Raw genomic sequence first — 12,051 nt, 5'->3', positions numbered from 1 at the left:
TCCTGGTAAAATATAAGGATCCAGAATTTATAGGAAGTAATGAGGGCTCAGTGAACTTGGATTGAGGTTTTCGGATCTTAGATTTCTTTTTCCGTGTCATTATCCATCCATTTACTCTTAAAATCCATCATTTTCTCACTCTAAACACTCATTTTCTCTACTTTATCTCTCTAGAATAGGTTTTTTTTCTCTCTATATACCTTCATCCGTATCCCTAGTTACTCCCTTTAAAATTTCATAAAAAGTCTTCTTCATTTGCACCTTCAAATTCTCTCTCAAACTCCTTCTACACACTCTTTATTTTCTCTCTCTATCTCCTCATTTCGGCCTTTTATCTCTCTAGAATTAGTTATTTCTCTCTAGAACTTCATCCATTTCCCTAGTTCTTCCCCTCAAAATTGTGCAAAAATCGCCTTCATTTACACCTTTAAATTCCCTCTCAAACTCTCTCTACACCATTTCTTCATTTCGACCTTTTCTCCGTCTAAAGCATTCCCCACTTTGAATCCCAAAAAAATTGCATTTAAATATCACTTTTTATCCTTTTAAAACTCAAAATTTCCCTCTCCTAGCTGCCACTGCACGCTGTCGTGCGGCGCTTGTGCAGCAGGGACAGCCCTCTGCCCGCCGGTCCACACGTGGGCAACACACATGACTGCGCAGGGCACAGGGTAACCCTGAGCAGGACTTAGCCAAATCGGCTAAGTCCTGACCATATTGGGTCAAGCCCAATAGGGCTTAGCCCATTTGAGTAAGTCTTGACTTAGCCAAAATGGGCTGAACCTTAGTGGGTTGACCCTCTCTAAGGCCAGCCCTATACAAGCCACAGCAGGCCCACCGGCCCATCCGGTTTGCCGCTCCCGACGCCGCCGCCGCTCCGCCTGTGCAACCACTCCGCTGTCGCCGCCGCTGCAGTGCTACCGCATTGCCACTGCCACCGCGCCACCACACCGCCCCAGCCATTTTGCCGCCGCCACCGCCACCGCCGGCAATCACCAAAATTTTATATTTTTAGTTTTTAAAAATCCTAGAAAATTCTTTGACAACATAAAACTCCTAAATTTGGACTTATCAGTAATACAAATAAAAGAAAGAAATATTTTTAGAATTTTATGGGATTTAATTTACACCAAAAACAACTTGAAATATTATAAAACGAGAGTTAGAGATTTTTTAGATGTTAAAATGACTGTAAATTGATCATATGAATTTTTTGGATTTTTCCTAATTTAGGAGAAATTAGGAAAAATATCATGCTCACGAAAAGTTGTATTGCTGAGCAATACTTACAAGGTTCATTTATTTTTTGTGTCATAGGTCGCTGCAAGTATGACTATACATCTGGATTGTCCCGGACGAGGACGGTGGACGAGGACGGGACGAGCTTCGTCCACGTGACCGTTCGATGAGTCCCCCGGGACGAAGGACGGGATGATATGTCGTCCGCATCGTCCCGTCCTGCATACCCTGGGATGATGTTTCGATCCGTCCCAAGGCCCTGGGATGAAATTTCGTCCCATGGGACGAAATTAAAATGAAAAATCATCGCGCCTGCCCTAGGTTTTTAGAAATCGCATCGGCGGGACTGCGTGTCTGCGTATTGGTGTCTGGCGACTCGCCAGTGGCGAGCACATTCTTGGCTTGGAGAGGTGGAACCAACCTGCTGGAGCACGAATCGGCGAGTTTGACGTCTTCTTCAAGATCCTTCGAGCTCGTGACAGGGACGCGGAATTGTGCCGACAAGGTACATATGTATTGGTATTTCTATCCGATTTTTCTTTAGTTCTTTCTATCTAAAGTTCAACCTATGTATGTATCTATCTATCGATCTTTCCTTCTATATATCTAGCTATCTATCTACCTATCTGATTTTCGTTCTATATATCTATCTATTTATGTACTTTTCTCTCTCGATCTCCCTCAAACTGTCGTTTTAATTTGTTAATTTTCTCTCTCGATCTCTCTCAATCTCACGTTTTAATTTGTTAATGTTCTCTCTCGACCTCTCTCAAACTCTCTCGATCTCTCTCAATCTCTCGTTTTAATTTGTTAAATTTCTCTCTCGATCTCTCTCAAACTGTCGTTTTAATTTGTTAATTTTGTCTCTCGATCTCTCTCAATCTCACGTTTTAATTTTTGAATGTTCTCTCTCGATCTCCCTCAAACTATCGTTTTAATTTGTTAATTTTCTCTCTCGATCTCTCTTAATCTCATCCATGTTTGTGCTTGGAAGAATGAGGATGGGTTTATCGTTGCTGATGGCGGGCCGATGATGTGTGTCTTGGAAATCAGATGAAAAGGCCAGATAATGGAGCAAAATTGTCCACAGGCGGTCAACGTCATCAGCCTGTTTATGTATCTCCGATAATGAATCAAATTATTCATTATCGGAGATACTGGACTCTCCCTTGGGTTCTTTTTAGACGATTTGGGGTTTAGCTTGTGGTGGACGAGGATGAATTTGTTGTCATCACCGCCATCCCCGGATCGACCCATGTTTGGGCTCGAACGAATGAATTTTAGCAATGATTGTTCAGTATTAACCGATGGATGGTTGTGATGAGGATGACAATGATTTCATCATATAATGGGGAAACTGTCATGATAGTATGTGAAGACGTCGGCTAAGCATTTGTAGACATCTTGTTTCATTGATGAAGTCAATTTCCAGAGAGTATTTCAATATATTTGGCTTCTGAATTCTCATTATTATTCTGTTTGAATGAGTACTTTGCTAGAAATCTAATTTTTTGAATAAATACGTGACCACATATAACTCCATCCAATATGAAATGCAATAAACATCTGAGTATATCATCATTATCTGCAGGTCGGTGCAGGCGTAGGGGTTGGCTGCGGCATGTCCTTTCTTCTAAGAAGCGGTGCTTGATTACTACGTGTCCGGTACTATTTCTACTTCTTCTATGTGTGCACATTGGTTCATCTGTCCTTCTCATATTTCTGTGTGTGGATACCTTCTTGGTCTGTGCTTATAATATTTTTGTTTAAATGAATCTCACAGGTGGTGTATGCTTATAATTGACATAATATTTCTCTGTATGCTTCTAATTGTCCAGCGTGCACATTGGTTCTTTCTTTGTTTGTGCTTTCTTTCAATTGTGCCGTTTTGATCTGGATTATGAGGACAACATACTTTGTGTACTATCCCTTTTTGATTCAAGATTGGACGGATACCTTTGTATTTTCCACTCAGTCAGATTGAAAATACATAATTTTTATAATGAATTGCTTCTCTACCCGTCTTTGAAAATCTTCAAATAATTGAAAAATATCATATTTGTGCTTGAGGGGATACAACCAGGTATATTTGCTCGATCATCTCTATTTAATTCCTTGGCTATCATGCTTACGAAAGATTAACATGAACGATAATACGTTGTGAATTTTTGGTCAATCATTTTGTGGTTAACATGACCGAAAATATGGTGTGCTTATTTCTGCTATAGATATGAAATCTACATCTGTTACCACTCCGAAGTCAACAACTAGAGCCGCGGTGTCGGAGTCTGAGGAGTGCGACATGGTAGAGGTCGATGACAATGCGTCATCTCGAAGTGGTAGGCACAAGCGGTCTAAAGTTTTAGACCAATATATCGAACTCGACACGGACGAGTATCAGTGTACGTTATGTCTAGCGCAAAACCCCGATCATAAGGTCATTATCAGGCGGAATAAGGATAGGAGCACGAACGTGTTCTGGAGACATGTAGAGAAGGCGCATCGCAAAATTCATGATCAACTGAAGGGCGTCCCCAAGAATCAGAAGAGGCTGTTCGAGTATGACTTCCTATCAACGAAGCTTTACTTATGTGGCATCTCCAAGGAGCGGACGAAGGAAGAGTTTGTCAGATTCATTTGTGACAACGATCTTCCGTGGCAACTTGTGAAGAAGAAGTCATTCAAAAGATTATGGTACTACGGGACACAGTCGGTTGGCGACGTCCCTGGCCCTGATGCGGTGAAAGCAACGTCGTCTGCCATGTATACAGAAGTCCGAATAAAGCTAATAGAGATGTTTGATGGAATTCATAGCGTCTCACTTACAGTGGACGCGTGGACGTCAGGAAACAATCTCTCCCTTCTATGGGTAACCGCCCACTGGATCGACGGCGAGTGGAAGCTGTGCGATCTACTACTTGCTATCCGGCGGATCAAGGGGTCTCATTGCGGCACAAACCTGGCGAATCTCATTGTGGAGGTTGCATATGAGTATGGGATAGAGTCGAAACTCTGTGCCATTACGACTGACAACGCGTCTAACAACAGAACTATGATGGCGTCAATTGTAGCTCAGCTGCGGACCGTAAATCCAGATTTCACTATGGATAGGCATGTACCGTGCGTAGCACATGTTCTAAATCTTGTAGTCCAAGCCGGACTGAGGATCATACGTAACCCTGAAGCACCAGAAGTTGGCCCACTACGGGTCCGAGATCTTCGACCATATGCTGCGTTGCGCATGAATGAACCATTGGGAGTAGCCGTCTCACGGGTCAGAGCCATCGCCAACGCTATTCAGGGGTCAACTCAAAGGATGGAGAAATATGTAGATATGTGCAAGATGTTTGAACTTCCTGACACGAACAAGATAAAATTAGACTGCCCCACACGATGGAACTCCACATTCAAGATGTTAGAGCGTGCTCTTGCGAAGAAGGACGTGCTCGACCATATGGCTGTGAGGTTCCTTGCCACACCATGTAAGGACTACGCATTATGTCAAGAGGACTGGGATTTAATCGACGAATATATCGGTATCTTGGGGCCATTTTCTGCAGGGTCCGACTACGTCTGTTCCACAAAGAGATTGCCGATCACTGACGTGACGTCGTTGATCTCAGACCTCAGGGCCCAACTTGAGCATGCTATGACTTATGCTGGGTCTACCTTGGATGACGGGCGGAGGGAAGCGTTGCGTGCCGCCTGTACTGCCATGTATAATAAGTTGATGCAATATGCAGATGTCATTTGGGCCAACAAGACAATGGCGACCGCGGGAACACTAGATCCATTCTCCAAGATAGAGGTCGTGCATCCGTCGTTTCGTGAAGGCGTGCTTTCATTCATCGGCGGTCTTCTCGACAGTGCGGGCACAGCGAGCACTTCTGGGTGTGATTCAGAGCAGGATGAGGGAGCTGGAAGACACCGTTCGGGTCAGTTTGCGTCCACCAAGCGACAATATACTCGTCCGGGTAAGTCTCAACGCCCACGTGCAACACCTCGACAGGAGCTGGAGAAGTACCTAAATATCCCGTGCAGTGAAGAAGAAGACAGTCCACTATGCTGGTGGAAGGACGTTGGAACTCGGTACTTCCCAAATTTGACAAAAAATGCGTCCCAATTTCTGGCCGTAAGCCCAAAAAGTGCACCACTGGAGCGACTATTTTCAATTGGTCGAGGCATCACCACGTACCGTAGAGGTCGCCTAGATGCGGACATCATAGAGATGTTGATGATGCTCAGTGCATGGTTCCGCCGCGCAGAGCAGAGCTTGTCTGACTCAGAGGACGACCTTGACGATTGGGACAGCTCTTCGGACGGTGAGTTACATGACACATTTTGTTGTAGCATTTTTTTTTCCTAACTTGCTCTTTTCAATGTGACAGGCTGACAGCATAACAACGGTAAAGGAGGAAGGTGGCCCACCGATTTACGTCCCTCTCCATTTACAGTAAGTCATTCTTCTAAACCGGCACATTCTCTTCTTGGTTTCTTCGCTTTGGTTTTTAAAGAGTTTTTTGCATTGCTTTTATTTTCTTCTCTTTTTTATCTTCTCCTTGTACTTCTCCATCAACTCCTTATTTCTTATTTTCTTCGTCCTTCCGTCTTTCTGCTGAAAATACATAACTCTTATTTTCTAAGTCTACTCTTTATTCTTCTAATTTCTCTTCTTCCTCTTCTTCTTCTGTTCACTCTTTCCTCTCTTCCTTCATTTGTCTTACTCTTTCTTATAATGTTTTGCATTGTCTTCAGTTTCTTCTCCTTCTTTTTATCTTCTCCTTCTCCTTCTTCATCTAGTCCTTATTTCTTACTTTCTTCTTCCTTTCTTATAAGTTATCTCTCTCTCTAAATTACTCTCTTTTATTCTGTCTCTTTCTCTCCTCGCTCTCTGTTTCCATCTCTTCCTACGTATCTCGCAATCTCTCTGAATCTCTTGCTATCCATGTGTGTCTCTACTTATCTCCATCTCTAACTCTCTATCTTTTATTTCTGTTACCTCTCCCCAACTTTCTCTCCTCGATCTGGGCTTCCCTTTCTATCTTTACCTCTCCCTGACTGTCTGAAACTTTTTTTATCTACGCATCTCTCTACTTATCTACCTTTCTAAATTACTCTCTTTTATTCTTTCTCTTTCTCTCCTCGATCTGGGTTTCCCTTTCTATCTACGTCTCTCCTCGACTGTCTGAAATTTTTTACATCTACACATCTCTCCACTTATCTCTCTCTCTAAATTTCTCTCTTTTATTCTTTATCTCTTTCTCTCTTCGCTCTCTGTTTCCCTCTCTATCTACGTATCTCTCCATCTCTCTGAAATTCTTTCTATCCAGGTATCTCTCTACTTATCTCTCTCTCTAAATTACTCTCTTTTATTTTCTTTATCTCTATCTCTCATCAATTCTACATCTACATCTCTCTGAAATGTATCTCTCCGTCTCCCTATATCTCTTTCTATCTACGCAGCTCTCGACTTGTCTCCCTCTCTAACTCGCTATCTGGTATTTCTATTACCTGCAGGTTTTTTAACTCAACGTCAACTAGTTTTGCGCAAGGGCGATGGATGGGGGCACGACGTCCGCCTCATCCTTCCGTCCTAGTTCCTCAAAAATGATTTTATTTTCTCTTTCACCCACACTGTTTCTGGACCTTGTTCTTTCAACATTTAATCTCTTTTAATGTGGCGAACACTTTGAAAGTTGGGCAATTGTTCTGAATTTTAAAATTATTATAAAATTTCCTTAGCTTCGTTCTCCAGTGCGAAACGCAAATGAATGATAAATAACTGAAAACCTTGAGTGAGATTGTAATATCGTATATAATTATCAATATTACACTACTCATGATAGAAATCTAAGAGATTTCTGTATTATTGGATTTAGGTAAATTAAAACAATATGAGTTTTGATTTCTTATTTATCTAAATATTTTCTTGGAGTTGAAGTTCAATGCCACCTTTATGTAAATGAAATAGTAAATAGAGGAATGCAAATTACTATTAACATAAATTAATACTAAAAAGGGGCTGATGAGCACAATTTATTAAAAATCAGCCTATATTCGTGTTCAATCTCAATGGCATTCTCGCAGAGAAAAAAATTTATGATTAACATCAATTAATGATGAACACAATTTATTAATAATCAGACTATCTCTTCAAGAAAAAAAAAAGAATAAGCATACTACATTCATGTTTAATCTAAATGGCATTTTTGCAGTGAAAAAAACAAAAAAAAATTTGTCCAATTCGATCGTCCACCGTCCAGACATCCCGGACGGACGAAGTTTTCGTCCAATGGGACGAAAATTCGTCTCGTCCGGGGTTCTCCAGACGAAAGTTCATCCTAGGTTTCGTCTAGGGACGACAGACGGGACGAAAACTTCATCCCCGGATGAAACCTTCGTCTCGTCCGCGTCCCGGATGTATTAGTATGGCTGATAATCCTTCGTGCAAGGGTAGAATGATCTAAGTATTGGACATGAATCCAAACTTCACACGTCCATAATGTTCCTTATTTTGCACACATCATTAATCTAGTCATCCAAGATGGGATAGCAAAGCTTCGCATTCGAGAACAGGCCTTGGTAGGGGCGGATGATACCTAGATGACTTAGGAGAATGATCTAATGAGGGAGTCATTTGGTACAAGTACTAGTTATTTCTCTCTTTGGCAAGCTGTGTCATGAGTTGGAGAGTGGATAGGTACAACAAGGGGGTCTACGAACAGATCTAAAAAATATCAGGTGATATGCACCACTCTTGGGGTTCCCAATAGCAACAAATTGCCCCTCAACATGCGGACAAGGTGGAATTCTACCCACAATATGTTGGAAGCAGCGGTGGAGAAGAGGCATGCCTTATTCACCAAGGTTTGCCTCAATCTGCGATAATGAAACCTTTACGTTACTGATGATGAGTTGGATGTGCTCACTTAGTTTGCAAATATTTTGAAGCTATCTGTAGAGGCCACAAACTCATCCACCAAGACGACCGTGTTTACAGAACATACAGTAGTAGGTGCTGTTACATTGTTGAATACCCACTTAGAAAGATCACTTATGTACTTCGAAAACTATAGTGGGAGCTTTACATAACAGGCATGTGTTTCACTCTTGGCCGCTATCAACCAAATAGGAACAAAACCATCAAAGTATACATTTATGCTGAAGTGCAATATAATCGTAAATGTAGCAGCCATGCTGCACCATGTAGTGAAATTAGCATCCACGGATTCATTACGACACTCAATTGTCTTGAGCTATGTGCACCATATGCTTCAAACAATGGCATAACGAGAAACTGATAATACATGTCAAATTGGTAGAATAGAAGCATTACCAACGCCACACCTGTCCATTGATATTTTTTTGCAAGGTTGAAGCTCAACATGATTCATGATTCTGATCATGGATCCGCATGCTCTAAGAATGAGTTGGACGACTACATTGCTGCCTCTTTCTATTCTACTACACATGCATTCTCATGGTGGAAATAAACTGCAGAATGATTGTTCACTCAATTGGCAAAGATAGCCAAACAGTTTCTATCAGTTTCGCCAACCTATACCCCAACAGAGAGACTATTCTCCACTAGTCGGCTCGTTGGCACATATAACAGACACAATCTAAATGTGAAAAGTATTGAGGTATTGACAACTATGAAGTGTTGGTTGCGGCCATACAAAACCAAGCAGCGTTTGCCGAACAGTACTAAAAATGAAGATTTAAGGGAATACAAACTATCATTATCATATTAAACTACCAATTCTTTGTAAGTCGGATTCATCTTTTTTAAGATCTTTAATTCATCTTACTCTTGCATATTTGTAGAACCTGGAGTAGTGTTGTGTGGGAGCATGAAGCAAGGGAACCACAGAGAAGAACATCGTTGGCTAATTACAAGGGAATGTTTCACAAATGAAAAAATACAATGACCCCTTCGCGCCAAACAAACCTTTTCTCATTATTCACACTATCATTAATTAGCCGGTTTAGTTATAAGCATATTGTTCGTCTATCATATCATCTCGTCGTTGCATGGTACTGATGTGGTCTCAACCGGGGACATCATCAACCCGCAAGGCCGCCGACATTGCCAGCATGAGATGTCCTCTCACTCGATCACGTCATGTTGTTTCATCTGGTCACATCACGTTGTCTCGTCCGCTCACGGTACTGACGTGGTCTCTACAGGGGACGTCATACATCCGCGTGGCCGGCGACGTCGCCGACATGTGACATCCTCTAACTCGCTCACATCACGTCGTCCCATCTGGCTATGTCACATCATCTTGTCGGTGCATGGTACTGACATGGTCTTGACAGGGAATGTCATCCATCCGAATGGTCAATGACGTCGCCGGTATGTGACATGTTCTCATATATCATCTTGATCAGGGACGTCATCCATCCGTGCAGCCGACGACATCATCGGCATATGACGTCCTCTCACTCGATCACGTCACATCATTTCAACGGACTTCATCTTAGTCCTTTTTATCAACTTAAACATCTTGTCATCTATGTAACATTTTCATATACAGAATGATGTAATATTTTCCAATTATGGTGATTTATAATTCTCTCTTGTCGACTCATAGTCTCATACAATCATACCTTAGTACTCAATAATATTTTTTACCTTAATTGTATACCTATAATTAGTGATAATTTACATACTAATGGATAACTTACTTCCAAACTCATGACTTTGTATTTCAAAATAATTCATAATTTTTTATGTACCTCATTATATATAATTTTCGGAAAGAAATAGTTTCCTTATTCCTTCTTTTTCCAAAAAATAATCCTAATTTCTGCATTTTTATTTTATTGCCGAATAGTTCGACTTTGTTCGAGTAGTTCGAACAATTGTCCAATTGAACATTAACGAACAAACTAAGCTGATCGAATAATTTGTTCAATCTTGATCTAATTTTTTGTTCGATCGTAAGATTTGCCATGTTCGGATCAAATCTTCAGTTGTTCGTTTGAAACATTTGACGAGGATACGATCGATTTGATCCGATCCATACCAAATTCCTAGCTGCTGCTGCTGCCGTCTATTCACCATCCATGCTACCAATTTTCTGCTGCCGCTGTCGCTGCTGCCACGAGTTTGCCACCGAAATGCCGCCACAAGTTCACCACCGTCGCCGCTGCCACCCGTCTCTAAAATCCCAATTTAGAGACTCAATGATTAACTCTGGCAAACACTTAGCGCTTGGCTGTTCACCGAACATCCATGCAAAAAATATATCGGGTCATTTTCATATCTGATATATGTTCATGATATTGGATATCGAATAATAAAAACCCAACATCTGAGGAATGCTCACAGATTAAAGGTACGATAACAGATTATGTATAAAAAAAAACACTATATATTACCATTATCTGATAACAGAGAATGGTTAACTGATAACAAATACGAAAATATGGATAACGAATGAAATCCAAACGAAAAGTTTCCGATATCGGTACCAACGTCATTATCTGAATGGTAGCACCCTACCCTTAGAGACTCTCTCCTTTAAGGAGGTGACGCTTCTCTGTTCTTTATCCACACATGATTCTTCTTGTTTCTACCCATCACACAAACTTACCTATAGATAGAAACTATGTGCCTTATAGACACATCACACAAACTCCGTATTCGTTATCTGAAAGATAGCACCCTACCCTTGGAGACTCTATCCTTTAAGGAGGTGAGGCTTCTCTGTTCTTTATCCACGCATGATTCTTCTTGTTTTTACACATCACACAAACTTACATATAGATATAAAATATGTACCTTATTAGCGTTCAGATCAGCTCTTGTTAAATATACATTTATGTGAAAAGACTTCAAATCTAGGATTGTCTTCTTTGATATACCAATCTGTCCTTATACTAGTAAATCTTTTCCCATACCAACCAATAAAGTTCATAAACACATGGAATACTTGGCTCCGAACCATTTTATTGATAAAAAACCTCCCATCCACAACTCAACGATTATGAAAATAAACTCATCATACGGCAATCAGTAATAGTCTCATCGTGAAACACTTCCCTCTAGAAACTCCTACAACATACCTTCTGATAGCGCAAGTAATCAGTAAGATCTATCCAACTCTCCACGTCTCAAACTCTAATCAGGTAATTCCTCTTTCCTATATCTAACTCCGAAATTAAAATCACTGCAAAAATGTCTATTCTGACATTAGTTTATGCCTACAGCTCTTCAAAAATGCCAAGCTTTCAAATGCAAATTCAAATCCAAAATTATCATCTCCATTTCTAACATCCCTTGTGTTTCACAACTTCTCCATCCTCAAAAATGAATCCATTAGCCGTCTCAAAATCTAGTCAGGTAATTCCTCTTTCCCATATCTAACTCCGAAATTAAAATCACTGCAAAAATGTCTATTCTGACAATGGTTTATGCCTACAGCTCTTCAAAAATACCAAGCTTTCAAATGCAAATTCAAATCCAAAATTATCATCTCCATTTCTAACATCCCTTGTGTTTCACAACTTCTCCATCCTCAAAAATGAATCCATTAGCCGTCTCAAAATCTAGTCAGGTAATTCCTCTTTCCCATATCTAACTCCGAAATTAAAATCACTGCAAAAATGTCTATTCTGACAATGGTTTATGCCTACAGCTCTTCAAAAATACCAAGCTTTCAAATACAAATTCAAATCCAAAATTATCATCTCCATTTCTAACATCCCTTGTGTTTCACAACTTCTCCATCCTCAAAAATGAATCCATTAGCCGTCTCAAAATCTAGTCAGGTAATTCCTCTTTCCCATATCTAACTCCGAAAT

General features: G+C 40.7%; 1 protein-coding gene across 1 annotated transcript; it reads left to right on the top strand.

Annotated features, from left to right (window-relative positions):
- Positions 1–3,469: 3,469 nt before the first annotated feature.
- On the top strand, positions 3,470–5,632 carry LOC144701427 (putative transcriptional regulator tpeD). The gene is made up of 2 exons (XM_078573241.1): positions 3,470–5,561; positions 5,628–5,632. The coding sequence occupies exons 1-2, from the start codon at positions 3,470–3,472 to the stop codon at positions 5,630–5,632; spliced, it is 2,097 nt and encodes a 698-aa protein (XP_078429367.1).
- The last annotated feature ends 6,419 nt before the right edge of the window (positions 5,633–12,051 follow it).

The sequence above is a fragment of the Wolffia australiana genome, chromosome 3, assembly GCF_029677425.1.
Source record: "Wolffia australiana isolate 7733 chromosome 3, ASM2967742v1".
NCBI lineage: Eukaryota > Viridiplantae > Streptophyta > Magnoliopsida > Alismatales > Araceae > Wolffia > Wolffia australiana.
Note: the sequence above shows the minus strand (reverse complement) of the source record. Positions and strands in the feature narration are given on the sequence as shown.

Coding starts and splice junctions, on each gene's coding strand:
- LOC144701427 (XM_078573241.1), top strand. CDS start 3,470: ATGAAATCTACATCTGTTACCACTCCGAAGTCAACAACTAGAGCCGCG.